The 17,414-nt window shown below is 37.8% G+C and overlaps 1 protein-coding gene across 2 annotated transcripts in view; it reads right to left on the reverse strand.

The window, feature by feature from the left end:
- Positions 1-212: 212 nt before the first annotated feature.
- TRIM66 (tripartite motif containing 66) overlaps positions 213-17,414 on the reverse strand; it is a 48,455-nt gene continuing 31,253 nt past the window's right edge. Inside the window, exons 11-20 of one of the 2 annotated variants that reach the window (XM_085317244.1) lie at positions 11,388-11,654; positions 10,960-11,184; positions 7,744-7,811; positions 6,769-6,943; positions 5,621-5,925; positions 3,926-4,049; positions 2,395-2,469; positions 1,400-1,552; positions 576-794; positions 213-272 (exon numbers count right to left, since the gene is read on the reverse strand). In XM_085317244.1, the coding sequence (XP_085173370.1) occupies positions 213-272; positions 576-794; positions 1,400-1,552; positions 2,395-2,469; positions 3,926-4,049; positions 5,621-5,925; positions 6,769-6,943; positions 7,744-7,811; positions 10,960-11,184; positions 11,388-11,654 (1,671 nt within the window). Of the gene's footprint in view, positions 273-575; positions 795-1,399; positions 1,553-2,394; positions 2,470-3,925; positions 4,050-5,620; positions 5,926-6,768; positions 6,944-7,743; positions 7,812-10,958; positions 11,185-11,387; positions 11,655-17,414 lie in introns of both variants that reach the window. The other variant, XM_085317245.1, reaches the window with a different exon arrangement.

Genomic DNA, 17,414 nt, shown 5'->3' on the forward strand with positions numbered 1-17,414 from the left:
AAAACATGTATGTGATTTAACAGATGGAACATTGACAAATTCAAACACTTTGGATCCCTTATCTATCCATAAGACCTAGAAATAAGGCATATGGTCAGCAGATTAGGAGAAGTTAAGTTAACAGCCTGAGTGCTTTGCTTTCCTCCCACACACCTTAACTCTGTCAGTTATGTTGCTGGATTCCTCATAGCAAATCTGATATCTTCAGGAGGTCACACCTGAGGAAGACTGTTAGCTGGCTGAAACATCGTTCTTTTATTTTTTTCACTTCCCTGTGTACAAAGGAAACAAATAATGAATAGCTAGAGGGTTTAGTCTTAAAAAAAAAGACAGTGTTTTCTGCTAAGAGGATAACTCTGTGGCCTGAGAGATTTCACTTGCTCAAGCCCACACATTTATACACTTCATTCCACTATGAAAATTTTGACATAAAGTTGTAGAACTGATCACATCTATGGGATAGAAGCTTGACAGTTTTCCCATGCAGCACTACCAAAATTTCCTATTAGTAGCTGTAAACAGAATTAGCAGGGTGGCCACTTAGCAACCAAATGCTTTTGCTTTTGCATTCTTACAGCATGGCGCCGTCTCCTTTTAGGCTGAACACACTCCTGCCCATGCGATGGCCACTGGAAGTCTTTGGAGGGCATTTTGTTATTCTGACTCTCTACGTCTTCAGAATCAGAGTCATCTTGTTGCATCAAAGGAAAATGTCTATCTGGATAAATCTCCTTCAGTTTGCCTGCAAAGAATACATCTAAGCATCGTCCAGCCTCAGCAACCTCCGAATCTGGCTGTAAGAGAATAAATAGTCATTTAGAGTTATTGCACACTGAGGTGATCAGGGATCAGAAACAAATTCCTACTCTACCCTAATGCCTTGCCTTGGTTCTGTCTGCTACATCCCCATTAGTCTCCTATGCACTTTCTATAGCCCATTAGTCCCTTTGTATTTACAGTGTAAGTAAAAACTAGATGCTGCTATTAGGGGAAACATTTCTGCACCTATAAGAAAAGAGATGTGCAGTGGACTAGAAAGAATAGCAATCTTAATTTCTTTGGAATTTCTATGCACCTGCATTCTGCTAGCTGTTTTGCTGGATATGTGTGGCTTCTCACAGAAAACCCAGCATTGTTCCAGAAAGTTGTCAGCTAAGACATCCTTCTTTAATTTTTACAACCATACACAGCTCTAGTTCTCAGATACAGCACTTTTATTATTAACAAATCCATATAGCTTCCAAAGAGTTAAAAAAAAAAAAAAAAAAAAAAAAGGATTAATCCTTCTGTTTATCCCAGTCATACATCTGATGTCAAAGGAAAAGTTACACCAGTGTGACAGACTGAAAAAGCAATGCTCCAGTTTATATGTTCTCATCCCTGCATATTAGTTACGTACATAATTGAACTTTGCACAATTCCAAAACATGAGACGCACGTCAGTCACAAGTTCTTCAGGAGTCAAATAATGTGATTTGTCCTTTTTTTGCAGCTTTCTTCGTATGATTGACAAATCCATTGGCCTTTTTATGATCTGATAATAATGTCGAGCCTGCAATAAGAATAAAATAGAGGTAAACAGATGTAACCTTTTTAATTAAAACATTTCATCTCCAGTGACTTCTACTCAAGTTTGGATAAAAGTCACTGCAGAGGATTCCTTGCAGAGCAAGGAATAGAGGTCTAGTCTCATAGCATCTGCATTTACACATCATCTTCCTACTTGCCTTTTTAGGTTTGATTAAAAAAAAATATTTGCTTGCAAGACTGATCTTGAAAACAGCAGGCTTCAGTGACTATTCTGCTATTTGCACTTCGTATAGTTCATCCCATGATAAAACTGTTGTCATTTAACCATAATCATAAATATATGTGTAACATTGACAATTAGCTAATATAAAGATAATGTGCTAGGATACTGGCAGTTGTTACTGTGGGAAGTAGTCTGCCAAGAGTGACTACAAGTACAGTACCATACTCTCTCTGTAAAGTCTAGCAAAAGTTTATTTCAATGGGCACCCGTTACCACTCCTTAAATTCTTCTGGATCAAAACTTGAGCCAGGGTTATTTCTAAAGTAAACCTCTCTTATGGCACTGTAACATTCTTCATATATGCAGCAGGTCAGCAATTCTAATCACCAGAATGCCTCACTTCACCTTAGTGTCCTACAAGCTTTAACACCCAAACCTGGCCCTAGAACATCTGCCAGTATTTACCTGCCTTTGAACTGGCACCTTCACATCACTTGCAAGAGGGATAATACCTACCCTGGGGTGCAAAACTGTTCAGCAAGAGTGCTAGTGAATGTCTTGTGAGAAGACAGAGGAAGAACTTGTGAGTAGCACCACAGTATTCCCTGGATTCCCCTGGCCCACGCATGTGCAGTACTTACCAGGGGGCTGACTGGCTCATGGAATGGGAGGCTTAGGCTACTGCAGAATAGGGAAAGCAGCAACTTTTCGCACTTCTGTAAAATGCAGTTTTAAAATACATTTTAGTTCAAAGCAAGTGACTTTTGCCCTTGCCTTTAGCTAATCCGTGTTATACTAATGATAAAGGGTGTTTTATGTAGCCTGTGCATTTCTGATGTGAGATGGCACACTTCACTAACTTGGGGGCATCATATAGCGTTTTAGCAGTTTTGAAAGTGAGGATAATAAATTATAGGGAAGAAAAGAAGGATTATCTGATTTCCTTTTCTGTATGTATGTATCTTTCCTGAAAATTTATTTTTATTATTAGATGGAAACTCTTCAGCATTCATCCCTATCTCCTTTCTGTACTCCACTTCTGTACTCACTCTTCCTTGGCTCTTGACTAAAAGAACAGCAGCAGCAGAAATGAAATAATTTAATGGAAAACATTTCACTCAGTTCATATTCCATTCATACAAACAGGTATAAGTTATGTAGCTAGCAGCACTGTATGTAAATGATTATGTTTAATCATTCATCATTAACATTAACTTGCAAAATACTTATATTACTCTTCCTCTGTTTTTTTTTTTTCAATGAGGCCAAGAAATGTGCTGTGAAGCAGTTCATAAGCCATGACTGTTAACTGAGCAAGGGAATTTCTAATTAACTCCATTTTCTAATTAGCACTTCATTAATCAATGCCCAGATCACAGCTATTTCTGGCTCGTATAGCCCAATGCAGTACAGACATGATCACATGAAGTCCAGAAGTTATACTCAACCCTGCAAGGAAATAGTAGTTCACGTCTGGAAACAGATGAATTTTTGTGGCACTGTAGCTAGGCTTATAGGCCTTGCCGTGGGGCTGCAGTGCTTTCAGAATCGTTGCTGTTGTCTTTATGTATAGAGCCCAGATTGGACTAGCATCAAATCCTAGATTTAATTAGTGTAGGGCCAGCTCAACATCTGCACCCAGCTGGGTGGACTTAGCCTCCCTGTTCAGCTGTCAGTCACGCACACAGGACTTGTATTTGGAACTTCTTGCTTCCTGGTACCAAATGGACCTTAAGAAAAGCTATTTTTCATAAGAGATTATTAGAGGAAACTGGTAATGAGAATGCAAAGGGTACAGGCTTTCTTTTGGGCTGGGTTAACAGCACCTAAATATCATCTTAAAGGTTACTAATGGTCCATAGGAAGTGAACTGATGTTGTGAAGTGAGCTTGCTTTGCTGCTGCTGAGTGTGCCTTCCCTGTTTTGAGGAGAAAGGGATTCCAGATCTGCCAGTCTCATCCTTCTGTAACATGACCTTTGTTGTAAAATTAAATAGGAATTTCTAGAAAGAAGAGAATGATATAACTGAACATTAAGTTAATGCTTTTATTTACTGTCCTCAGAAATGTTCTATTAGCAACCAAGTCAGAACAGTCATACTTGCAATGAAGAGGCCATATACTGAGATCATATGTTCTTTTTCTATATAGCATAGTATATAGTTATTCCCACCTTCTGGTCATAGTCATCAAGGCCATACTGTGCTTTATAACTGTGGCTGTAACGTGTATTTTCACAGTCATATTCTACCTCTGGCTTCACTGGATTACGGCAAAGTGTACAAACCCATTCTCCTCTGCAAAACAACAAAGCAAAGCACTTCTGTCAAATTTTGTCAGCCACCTTGCCAAACAACAAACCTCAAGAATCACTGTATTTGGAAATAATTCTAATTTTTAAATGGTATTAGACTAGCAGGCTGTCTTAATCCCGTTGTATTAGACACTCTCCAAGAGATTCAAATCTAATTAGATGTGTAATATTTCAGATTGTACTCATTGCACTTATTCTGGTATAGAGCAAAAGAGAAAGAAAAAATAGTGTTTGAAACTACATACAAAGACTGTGTGCAGCTGCACATATTCTTTTCTTAGAAAATTAAAAGAAAGTACAGCTAGCAATACAGCCAATGGTTAGGTCATAGGAGAAAAACAGATCTATTAAGATAATAATAAATCATTTACCAAAGAAATCAAGATTTTCACAAAAGGATGTGCTGATGCATGCAATCCCAACCAAACAGATACAACTCAGCATGGGCCGAGTATGTCCTTGCTAGCAGATCCATTTTCAGAAACCCCTCTGTCCTCATGAAACTCTTAGTGATGCAACTTCTGCAAGATCAGGGTCTGAATAACTAGATTAAGGATCATAAAGAAAAATGAATACAGAAACTAATTTAATTTCCAAGAACCTAACCTGGCCTAGAAAGTTTATTTTACAAGGAAAACTTGCTTTTCACAGCATTTTGAAACTAAAGCTTTAATAATGACTTAGTTCTTTGAGAAAAGAGGGAAAAGGACAAATGATGGCACTTCCTGTCTTTTGAACAGAAAGAATAAACCATGATCTCTAAGCTAGTACCCTACATGGCATTTTGCTCCATTGATACTGTTAATTGGGCTTGGCACAAATGGAGTACCCTCTGGATCTCACCTGGTAATGATTTATAACAGAGTTCAGAATTATGCAACAGCAGTAACAAACATTATTTACCCAGCCTCGCTTTTCAAGTTTGATATGTGAATGTGTGTCTAATTCTGGATCTTTCTCACAGGCGGTTTGGCTTTAACAAGTCACTAGCGACTATATATATGTCTTAGAGAAACCTATGTCCTAAACATCAGCACAAATCCCCCCCAAATTCCTTAAAATTTCCTAAATGTGAGCTTGCATATATTTAAGACAATAGGTCATCTAAAGCTTTATGTTTGTTTTGATGCATGAAGAATATGTGGCTGGAAAAACTGAATAGGAGCTCACTGATCGCATTTGTCCTTCTGCTAGTCTCCGTTCTTGCAGGGAAGATTCTACCTTTACACCACAGATGTCATRTGATGGCTAGAACTTTGACTTGAGTAAGTTGTGAGGATATTTTTAAAGCTCAGGTCTGCTCATCCTTTGTTGTACTGGCTCACTAACTGCAGAAAGAGCACAAATGGCTGGCAATATTTCTTGCTAATAATTCACCTAGTTCCCAGTATGTCAGACAATTCTTCYCATTTTAAGAAAAATAAGAAAAAAAAGGCAAGTGAGAGATGCAGTCGTTATCCTTCTAAGATTGACATATATATTCCTGAGGATATATTCTGCCCCAAGGCAGTATGCAGAAACTGAATACGTTAGGGAAACGTCACATATACTCACACTGGAAAGCTGAGCAGGGCTGGAACATGGCATGAGAGATGGAACACCTTGGGGCAGTGATCACAGCACAACAGTTCTCCTCCATTAAGACACACAGCGCAGAAATCCTCATTTTCAATTGGATTGATTTCCTGAGTAACTTGAGATTTCTTCATGAGGGAGATGCCATTGCTAAGCTTCTGATCAACGGACAGAGTATCTTCTGGAGGAGATAGTATGTGTCCTGCAGCCTGGGTAAGGGGAACTTCTCTGTCCTCTGAGTCCTCTTTGGATTTTGGTCCTTCAGATGGACTGTCTTTATTTATCTTGAAGGGAGAAAATTTTGGTATCGTGTCATCATCATTTTCATATCTAAGGATATAACAGTAATGGTTATCTGCAGACAAAATTTCTCTGCAGTGAAATCTGGTAGAGAGGGCACTGGAGTTCAGCAGTCTGGGCTCAGCTCAGCACCTGTTGCTCGCTGGCCAAGTCAGCTTGGTTAACACACTTCCTCCATATATCACAGTGTAACAGCACTGTGAGACAGCTGTACAGGTTTCTATCACAGGAAATAGAAACATGATAGTTGGCAATCATATTTGCTCTTTATGATAACTATATTCTATGCAGCATCTATGTCAAATGCAAGTTTTACAGGAAACAGTTCAAAACAAAGACTATCATCTTTTGTTAACACCTGAAATTCCCATTTCCTTCTGTGGAAAAAGGTTCACATACAAGACTTTACTGAAGTTGTAGAAGATTAAACTTCAGGAAGAAAAAATCTGTTATACTGATTTCTGGAATCAGTTTGATCATTCAAAGATACGATGCCTGAAAATGCATTCAGGTCTGTTTTAAGATATTTATCCTATATTTGTAACAAGACAGATCAATCAGGTTGGTTGTTAGAATACAAAAAAAATCACAGCTATCCAATCCCAGTGACTGACTTCCCAGAAATGCAAGTAACACAGAGCAACACAGCTAACAAAAGCTGCATCCTCTCTCTAGATATAGATCCTAACCAGCCCATCACATAAGTGTCCAAGGCTGAAATTAATCAACAGACTTGTTTAGTATATAACAACTACCAGTAATTGCAGGTACAAGCCAGTGGGAAAAGGGGCAGAAAGCAAATAAAGCCTCAAGCAAATTCCACTCACTTTTATAGCCATACTTGAAGACTGGGACCCACATTCAATTACCAGGAGGAAAGCGCCCTCCTGCTCACTCTCCTGTGGCTGCAGCTTAAACACGGGGAGATCCCCCGATTCTGACACACACATCTTCAGGCGTTCAAGTCGCACATAGGGGATCTTCAGCTCCTTAGTGTCAGCTCTACAATCAAAATGACACATCCTGAAATTCACTCATGTTCTACAAAATTCCCATACGCACACACCTAGTTTCAACATTTTTCATATGTGTTTGTGCTCTTTTTTCTTTTTCCAACTGTGACTCTTCAAGCTGAAGTACATGCTAAATATTGTAAAAGTGGGAGTTTTTCACTCACATTTTTTCTTCTTGAGAGGGGAGTTTTTTTCATGTTTTGAGAAACAGGAATGCAATCACCTTAATTGATTATGTGTGTAAACATACTACTAATTTCTGTCCTAAAAATTTGCCCTTACTGTGCTCATGTATTTTTGTTTTAATCATCCCAGTCCAAGTAATGCTCAATACTTTTCAGTGAAGCTAGCTTCAAAAAGGAATATGGTACATTATTTAGCTTTACTTTAAAATACTAGTAAAGTAATATCTGAAAACAAAATTTTATAAAACTGTTGAGGTAATTTTAATCCTGTTCTCATTATGTTACTCTACTCAGTATTTTTAATATCTAATTGAGGCTAAACAATTTCTAGTTATGAGATAAGTTTGTAAATATTTATATTTTCTGGAAAATTGCATTAGAATAACAGAAGTGCATGAACTTACTACTTCTTTTAAGTTTTTGTTTTCAAGTTTAAGAAAGTTGTATGTTTACAACTTTCAGAATTATCAGCTACAAGGAATTTGCATTCTTTTCAAGTTTCCCATTAGCATTAAGTATGACAATTTTTCTAAATATATGCATAAATTTTTGTGGCCAGTGCTTCTATATAAAAAAAAAAAAAAGAAAAAAAATAGACTGTTACCTGACATTCTGATTGCTTTTCATACCCATTTCAAAACGTTCCTTTTCACAGTTATTGGAATCTGGAACAGAAGATAAGAAAATGAATAAAATATTTATAATATCAGAGTCAGATTAGGGTAGAAAGTACTTCAATATTCATGTACTTCTGACTGGTGTTTAATATGATAAGTGAATTATAGAAGCATTTCATCTATATACATATATAAAACGTGTGCTATTTGCTATTCTAGGATCCAGTCTTTGTCTCTCCCTTTTTTAAATCACAGTTCCTATCTTGAATCTGAGGAGCCTTTTCAAAATATTTTGTTGAAATGGTTACATTCCCATGGAATTCTGTATTTCCACAGACATACCACATTCATCCAAATACATGGAACTATATAAGTAAATCCTCTTTGCTATACAGCTGTCACTTGAGAGTAACAGACCTACTGAGGTCTGAGCCCTTTAGGCCCAGGAAGTCTCCCCAGTGTCCTACTCCACGTTAAGAAGCTTTTGTTTAATTCTAGTTACTCAATGGCAGGACAGAAATTCTGCCTCCCACCTGCCACGGAGGGATGAAAGTTACAATATATGATTCCTTTACACCCTCCAATACCATACAAACATATGAATTCACATCTTTACTGTACATAAACATGTAAGTGACTATAGTTCCTGGTTGAGACTAGACACAAGAGCAACAAAACGACTTTGGAGAGATGGAATGGAGTAGAGATGAATGCCCCTCTGGACATCCTTTTTAAGACTAGCACACTGACAAACTCCATAGAATCTCCTTCCTTTCTTAGTAATTAGTTTACTAACAATAAAATAAAATAAATATGACTTTTTGGAGACATGTTAGTGCCATGAAAAAATGCTTTTTTTAAAAGAACAGCTAGCTCAGATCAGGGGTCCCTACCCCATAGCTTGAGAGCAGTATGTTTCTGAGATAGCCTGTTGTTTTTTCTCAGCCATAGAAAATACAATATAATGGAGACTGACAAGGAAAAGTGCATTTCATGTCATTCCCAATGTGTTATTCACTTGCTGTTGTTGCTCAGGTGAAGGTTGGTAGTCATGGATCCAGGCAGAGTTACTAAAGGGTAATGGCAAAGTGAGCTGAAGGAGCATCTCTTGTTGCATTCTGTCAAACTGGAGGACATTTCAGTGGTGCTGGTCCTAATATTAATCAGTATTTCCATCAATAACTTGGTTCACAAAAAAAATATAAAATTTGTGGATGTCACCAAACCAAAGGGGTTCCAAGTGCTTCAGGGAACGTTCACAATTTGAAAATGATCTTAATACGCTGGAGGAAAAAAAAAATGTCCCTAGTCAATAAAACCTTGTTAGACAGCTGTAAGGACAAAGCTTGTGAAGAAAGGATCAGATGCACAAAAATCACCATGGAAAATAACTGACTAGAAGTGTTATGCCAAGAAGAAAATGAAGGTTTAGGTGGCCATTCACAACATATGGGTTAAAAACGTAATGCTGCTGCAAAAAAAGATAAATGTCAGCCAGCAATATATTGCCAGTAGTCAATACCCTACTCAACTTGGCACCCTGGAGACCTGAGGGGCAACAGTGTTTTTTGGGCAAAACTCCTTAATTGCAGAGAACTCAGAGTACATATAGTAGGTGGCATTAAAAAAAACCTTGATCCATGAGGAAAGACTGAAATCATTAGATTTGTTTAGTTAGGGGGGGGGAGGGAGGGAGGGAGGTAGGGGGACACTGACACAAGCCCCAGTAGGACAGACAGACACCATAAGAGAGAAAATGATGAAATGATGCACAGTTTTTACCACATCCCCTGGGATTAGGATAAGTAGTATTCAGCTGTAAATTAAGCAGAAATGTTTAGATTAGATATTAGAAAATAATAAGTCACTGGAGAGATGCACCAGAAGTAGTGTATTTAGGGAGCACAGAACCGCTAAAGCCAGTAAGTCCTACTGAGAGCCATTAGCAAAGATGCACTGCTTTTGCAGCCAAGTTAATACCTCTCACTGGTGCATGCTGCTTACCACGGTTGCATCATCTCAGACCTCTGCACTGCACTCAGTCTTGCAAGCAAGACCAGAGCCGTTCACTACCGGTCCTTCTTTAAGGAAGGGGAGCACCATTGCATTTGAGGCTCCTGTCTTTCCACCCTCTTGCACAACAGGACTAGTACTTTGAACGGAGCAAATCTGTACTATTACGGACCGTGTGACTCTATGCCAGGGCTGTCTTCTGTATGTAGTGCCACACAATCCAAACCACATACTACAAAGCTGCTCCCTTTAAAGAGAGCCTGACTCAGCCTGACTAATACACAGCTGTTTTGGCACTCTTTTTAGGGGTGCTGCTGATCCTTACTACTCATACAAATGATTGTGGCATAATTGTCACAATTTGGCTTAGTGTATATAAGAGAAGACAAATACATTTCCTTGGCTCACTGAGCTGGGCCTTCTTTGTACTAATTAGAATTCTCTGAATATAAATACAGCACAGAGATAGAAATATTAATTCATCTTTTACAGAGAAAAGCAGCCAAATGTTGGCATAAGTCACAGAATAACAGCTTGATCCTGCAATCCCTTGCTTGCATGAATAGTCCCATTGACTTTTAAAGTTTGCAGGAATGAGGCTTTATGGTGTAGCACAATGATGCTGGCAATTTGCCCATGAACAGAGTTAAGCAAGGTCTAATTCTCCATTAAGACTGAAGAAATAGGCCTTGGCCTTAGCTGAAGGAAATTGTCCACAGTAGACAAAGCCAAGGAAAAGCACGTACTGTGCAAAATACTAATCTAACAGAAATTTGCCACACTAGTGATGTGAAGGACTTCGGAGAAGGCACATTATATTTTGTGAGTATTTTTTTTCTTAATTGAATTTGGATTCTTCAGATCAGCTCTTCAATAGTAATAACTGCAGGTCTCACTAGTCAGAGTGCTTCTAAGAGAACGAATACTCAGGTACTTCACACATATACTAGTTTCTGCTTCAGAGCTGAACGATGTTACAAATTGAAGGCATACCATTTCCATTTTTTTCTCCCCAAATGAGATCAAGAACTCTTTTCCATTTGATTAAGTACTTGATAATATTTGAAATTTGCTAGAAAAGCAAATTTATGTGAGTACATTAATAACCACCACACTGCTCTGCAATACTTGCCATGTGCAGTGCTAAGAAAAACCCAAAACCTAAATGAAATAATGAACAGCCTAGTACCTTCTTGATTCCTAAGTTGTCTCATTCTGGCATTCAGTGGCAGGAAAGTAGTATTGCTGAGCAGTTCAGAAGGAGAAGCACAATGCTGAGATTTTTTGAGTGAAAGATTGATAGGTTCTTCCAGCACTTTTTGCATAGAAAGAGTGAATTCGTTTACATCTTGCCCAGTTGTAGCCAAGTTGTCTTCTACAGGATGATTCACAGTATGGAAATCTTCATTTTCCAGCTTCAAGGGAAAACAGATAAGTTTTATTATTCATTTCCTTTATTTCCACCTTAAGAAAATACTTCATAATCAGTCCTCAAATACCAGTAGAGGAGCAAAACTTTACTTACTGAAATAGCCTTTAGCTGACTGACTCTAACCATAACAAGTGCTATCACCGAATGTGGATTTCCCAGCAATAAATGGGTTTCAGTGATTCTTACCTTGCACTTAGCATTGGCCTGGAGTGTATCACCTGGTACAAGGCTGGCAGTTGCCCCAGGGCTCAAGTCACCTGGAGCTCGGCCCAAGGCCAAGCTGTAGCTGGGCACCGAGACTGGTGGTGTATTAGAGTCACGAAGAGTGTTCTGGGACAGGCTGCGTGTTACAGCTGCTACACCTTGCATCTGTGGATCAGCTGACCTAGATAACCTCGGTAATTCCATTTCTAAACTGTCTGAAAAGTCCACAACGTTTAACGAAGATGAATGCTGGGGAAAAGAAGAAAAAAAGGAGCAGCTAATCAGCTTTTAAGCAGCAAATGCTACTGTTATTTCTAGAATGCATGAGATACTGTATTTTAGTCATGATTAATGAAGCAGTTGGGTCACAACAGCTTGAAAGTATCTACTGTAATCTCATACCGTCTACCAAAGCTTCACAGTTTCTAGCATTAAAGCTGAAAACTGGAAAAGGAGATGCCTAAGTTTCTCTTCTGTAAACTACAAAAATTGTCTTTTCTTGATCATTGCAAGGGATCCTGATTTTTAATTCTTTATGGTAAATGGGAAATCTAAGCATTTAGAATATTGTACTAGATCTATACTTTATATAAGCCTTACTAGCATCAGTTAAGTTATTCCAAAGGAGAAATGATTCAGATCTGACCTAAGTGGACAAAACTGTCCTTACTTTAATGATGCTGAATATTTTATGCTACTTAGTGAGTCTGTCCCATTAAAACTTAAGGCACTTATCCTTTACAATACCAGAGTGCAAATGGAAAAACATCTCAGGTACTAATAAGGAAAGGATGCACTTGTCTAGTTTTCAAAGAAAGGGAATAGCCTATTTACCAAAGTCTGAAATAGTAATTTTAGCAATATGTATGTGCTACTGTCTCATGATTTGTCACTGTCAAAAACACAGAAATACTGTTATGCAAAACAAAGCAAATCCATTCATCTAGGTGACTTCCTTAAGCTGCCTGACATCCAGGAATGTGTGACAGAACTGAAATCATGACACTTCTAATGCCCATATAAGGCAAATATAAGAAGCCTTAAGTAGTATGCAGATCTGTGTCATTTGAATATGTAATTTTCCATTTACTTTATCATAGTTCATTGGTGCTTCATTACCCTTGATAATTCACTGAATAAATCCTTTTCATTTGACTACAATACAGTAAGTAGTACTCATTATAATATAAATCAAGACAGAAATAAATGTGTTGATTGCATCTGAATTGGAGTTTAATTTCATTGTTGCACTGATTTTTTTTTTCTGTTATGTATTCATAATTGGTCTGTGACTTCTAAGTGAAACAGAAGGGACCTGTGTTGTAGATTTAATTGGTATTTTTCTCAGCTATTACTCTAGGTTTGGATTTTGACAACTTTTTCCATCTTAATCAGGCAGCAGCAAAGGGTAGTAATCTAGATTCAGCTGTCAGTTGAGCTTGCATAAATCCTACACAATGCCAAGGAAGTCAGTCTTGAATTCCTCTGCTTATGAGGCATATCACCTATGTGCTAAGAGTGCACTCTGCCCACAGACATTAATTTCCATCTGAGGATGTAATTTAATTTCCTTTTCCTCACTTTGTAATAGACCCTAGAGCAGGAGCTTTGCTTGAACAGCAATTGTTGATCCAGGATCATATTCAATGAGAGAAAATAGCCTGCATTAGAGACAGAAAGAGGTCAGCCAACCTGCAGTGTCAGGGAAGGTTTACACCATTCTACAACAGGGTGCTCTGTTAAGGCTGTTTTAAAGAGTCCCAGGGGATCTTTTCAATGTAGGAGGAACTCCAGACAGTACTGTGTCTCTGCAGCCACCATATAGACAGACCATTTTCCTTCCCCTGAGGCTACTTTTCCCTAAATCTAGGCTGTATCTGGGCTATAAAAACCTCTTGGAACTAGCTGGAAACAGTCAAACAAATCTTTGCTTATCATACATTTAAGTTGAAAACTAGAACACAGCAAATGAGGAAATAATGCATTGATGGAGACACCATTTCCCATATAGTCCTGACAGAGCAATCCTAAGATTGCTGAAGTTTCAAACCAAAGGAATATATCTAAAGCAAAAAAGAATCCAGCCTTCATGGTCACACCTAAAGATGATCATAAATACCAGAAATATTTAAATATTTACTTGTTTGTGATAATTTGCTTGTGATGGTTCCTGGACATGCAGTGGCAAATGTGGCAGTAAGAATGCCCTGCTGAGTATGCATTTATCTTTTTGTTCCATCACTCCTTTTCTTTGTATGCTTTTTTCAGATCATAAAATAAGCTATGTGGATTGTTCTTATATCACTTAACAGAAAATCAAAAAAAATAAGAAGCAGGATTCCTGCTTGAACTGAACAGATGGACTATAATCAGTCTTACCTTTTCCTCTTATTTCAAAGTCCATTGTAAGCATTAAGTCTCTGTGAAGTAGGCAGCTATTTATTTCACCAGATTCTCAAAAGCATAAAGCATTCCAAATTCTTATTTGAGTCAACAGGAACTCCCTAATGCTGGGCTCCATTGGAAATGGGCCTGCTGAAGCACATGCATGGTAAGTACATCACTCAAGGCTGCAATTTAATAGGAGACCTTATGGCTATTCTCTTCTAATCTCTACACACATCTTCCTTTACTCATATTACAGGAGTGTGCCATCACCTATTACAAATTGAGGGTTGACCCTAAAAAGTCTCATCTATGTGTAACTGTATACAGTGTGAGTGAAATGCTAGCCCTTCTAGCTCAAATGGTAGGATTACTACAGGCTTCAGTAAGCCAAGTTTACTTACAGTAAGTAATCACTGGGACTACTCCTACAGCAGAAGAAAAAAAAAAGCACGTGTATGAGACTCTGCTATAACTAGTATTTTTAGGTAGGTAAAATTAAATTACATTATATGGCTATATCTTTTTTACTCTTCTTGCTAGCATCAGTTTCTTAAGAGATCTTTTCACATTATATAAGCCAATATAAAACTTACTCTTATTAAAAAAGAAAAAGAATAATGAGGCCATCAAACTGCCATCTGTCCTTCCCTTGGGGCAAAAGTTAATTTTGTGGTTATTTTAATGATGAAGCAACATTATGATCCTTCAGTGCAAAATATTAAAACTCAGTTAAGAACAGACACATTCCATTCTGATCCATGAAGCTGCTGTCAAGTGTGAAGTGAACAATGCACTGGGAACAAGGCTCATTAATAGCCTATTAATTCACTCCCTAAAATAATCATTTCTTTTGCCATTAGCAAAAATTTCTCTTTTCCCTTGACAGTTCAGCTAGTGTTTGAAAATGGGATGCCTTTAAAGAATTGATCCCTATTTTATAAAAGCTCTATTGCTCTTACATTGCACCCTTTGAACAACAACAAGCATTAATTATGCTCTTGGGTAGAGGGTAGCTTCAGTTGCTGGTTAATTTTGAAACTTTTGACATTTTAATGTACAGCATGGCACATCCAAATACATCTGTGTCATTACAAATGGAATTCTCATTCCTCATAATTAATTTTGGTCTGATGATCTTTATAATGGCAGTATCATCACCACCCCAAAAATGCCTTCTACCACAAATTTCATAGCTATGGTAGTGAAAGGTAAGAATAAAGAACATGCAAAGTGCCTTCAAAGAACAAAAAATAAACATTGTTTAGTTCAAGTATTTTTTTGACCACTGTTGCATTTAAAAAGGTCCAGTGTAAACATGCAGCACTAATACAGAATAATTCTGAGAAACAAATACTTACCTTGAAACACTGGGATTACGATTTGTTAGGATTGTTTTGGCCAAGTCTCAAGGCTGTTGACACTAAGTGTCACAAAAAAAGAAAGCTAAAAGTAGGAACCACCAATTCTCTTTGCTATAAGAGAAATAACACGCTGCAAATGGTTGCGGAGTAATGAACGGCTGCTATTAAGTGGAGCAATCCCCCTGGCAGCTCATTATGCTAGGAGGTTAAACAAATGTACTACTCCAATCCAGTTGTTTAACTCACCACACACAGCAGCACAGATAGACATAGAAAGCATTTGTAGACTGTGCTATTTCCCAATTTCAGAATGGAATCCAAATGATTTCCTTTCCATTTTCATTAAAAAAAAAAATCCAAATCTCCCTTAACACTTGTCTGAATAAACTGGAGCTGGCTTAAAGCGGAAGAAGGAAGAGACTGTATGGAGCAAGCAGCATCATGTTTTATTTATCCTCTTTTCCAGGTCAAAGCGAAAGGTTTTGTTAAATTAACATTCTGGGTAACGTACCTAATTGCATTAAGCATGAACACACTTGTGCTGTAAAAGCAGCTCAATTCTTTGAAGTCAAAAAATATTCTGATACTTTAGGAATTTAGGACCCTAAATACCAGGTTATTATCATCATTTCCTCTACTACTAACCCTGCTAAAATTAATAAAAATCAGCCTCAACAACCCTACCCCCCTGCAACCGAGATTCAAGTCAACGCACTGAGGAGCACTCCTTGGTTAATAGGGAATATTTTCTAGGATTTGCCTGTTTCAAGTACTCCATGGAGCCTGAGAGACAAACACAGAACTGTTTAAATAAGAAAGAAGTCAGAACTTACTGTGAAATAATAATAATTAAAAAAAGATAGTAATATTCTAGTAAAATTCTCCTTAAAGCATGATACATAGTTTCAGTATGCTTGATCCTTACCTACTAGTTCTGGTCACTCTGTCTCAAAAGCATATATCAAAACTAGAAAATAGGGCAACGAGCATAAAGAACTAAAGCACAGAATGACTTCCGTGCAGAAAGACATTGAAAAGACTAGTAATCATTTTACAGCCTTGAAAAGAAATGTTTGAGAGGAAATTCAATAGGGATCTATAAAATCATGGCTATTATGGAGATGGTGGATAGGGAATGATTATTCACTCATTTTCCCTAACACAAGAGCTAGAAGCTATCTTACTGAATTATCAGGCAACAGATTTAAAGTAATCAAGCAGAAGAACTTCAAAATTCATGATGCTGAGTATCCAATACTACCAATAGTATAAAAATGGACTCAAAAGMGGGATTAGATAAATTCATAGATAAGGGATCTGTGAAGAGCTGCAAAACACAATGGTCTGAATATAACCTTTAGCCCAGGAAGTCTGTAAGGTGCTGGTTTCTAGAAGCTGGGATAATGCACTAGCAAAAGATCAGTTACTATTTACCTGTTTCTTACACCTCTCYCTAAATATCTGCTATTGGCTATGGCTGTATGTGATCAAATAAAGCTCTTCAGTAATGTTCCATAATGATTTACTAATACAGTGTTCAAATTCAGATATTTATTTTGAGTAAGAGGTGAAATAATGGTTCAAGGAAAGAAACCCTCAATAGTTATTTAGGGACATAACCAAATCTTAACTGGACATAAGGTGTCTCATACATTCATAACTGATAGCAGTGTTCCAGAAGACAAAACCATGAGTGGCAAAACCTGTTTTGTTTTTAAGGTGAGGAGGAATGGTATGGAGCATACCACAATCCAAGGCCTGACCCAACAGCTGGACAAGCCAAGGAATCCTCCCTCCCAGAAACACAGGCTCAGCTCCGAAGTAATGAAAGGGGCATACTTACAGGAGGATAGGTCCAGTGAGCACTGGAACAATGGCAAAGCCTGTTGCTGTGGTACCTGAAGCTTAAACTATAAATTTGTCCTACCAACGTGCAGTAATTATGACATTTCTCCAAATGCTAGGTACAGCCTTTAGATCTCTTGCTCATCATAGCCACAACAGACAATTAGGTGCATGCGAGCAACACAAGGACTGCATGCCCTTTATTACCCCTAAAAACACAATTAGGCCAAAAATACCTTATTATTCCTGCTTCTGCTCCAGAATAGATGACCTCTCCATCTGTGTGTAAATTAATAACTCAATAGCATACTATACAAAAGCAACAGGAGGACCATATCATTCCAGAAGGTTGGCAATCCTCTCCACAAAACTCTGAATCTAATTGAGCACTACACTGCAACATAGCAATTCAATG

Source organism: Rhea americana, unplaced genomic scaffold (genome assembly GCF_003343005.1).
Source record: "Rhea americana isolate MKP2758 unplaced genomic scaffold, rheAme1 scaffold_49, whole genome shotgun sequence".
Classification (NCBI taxonomy): domain Eukaryota; kingdom Metazoa; phylum Chordata; class Aves; order Rheiformes; family Rheidae; genus Rhea; species Rhea americana.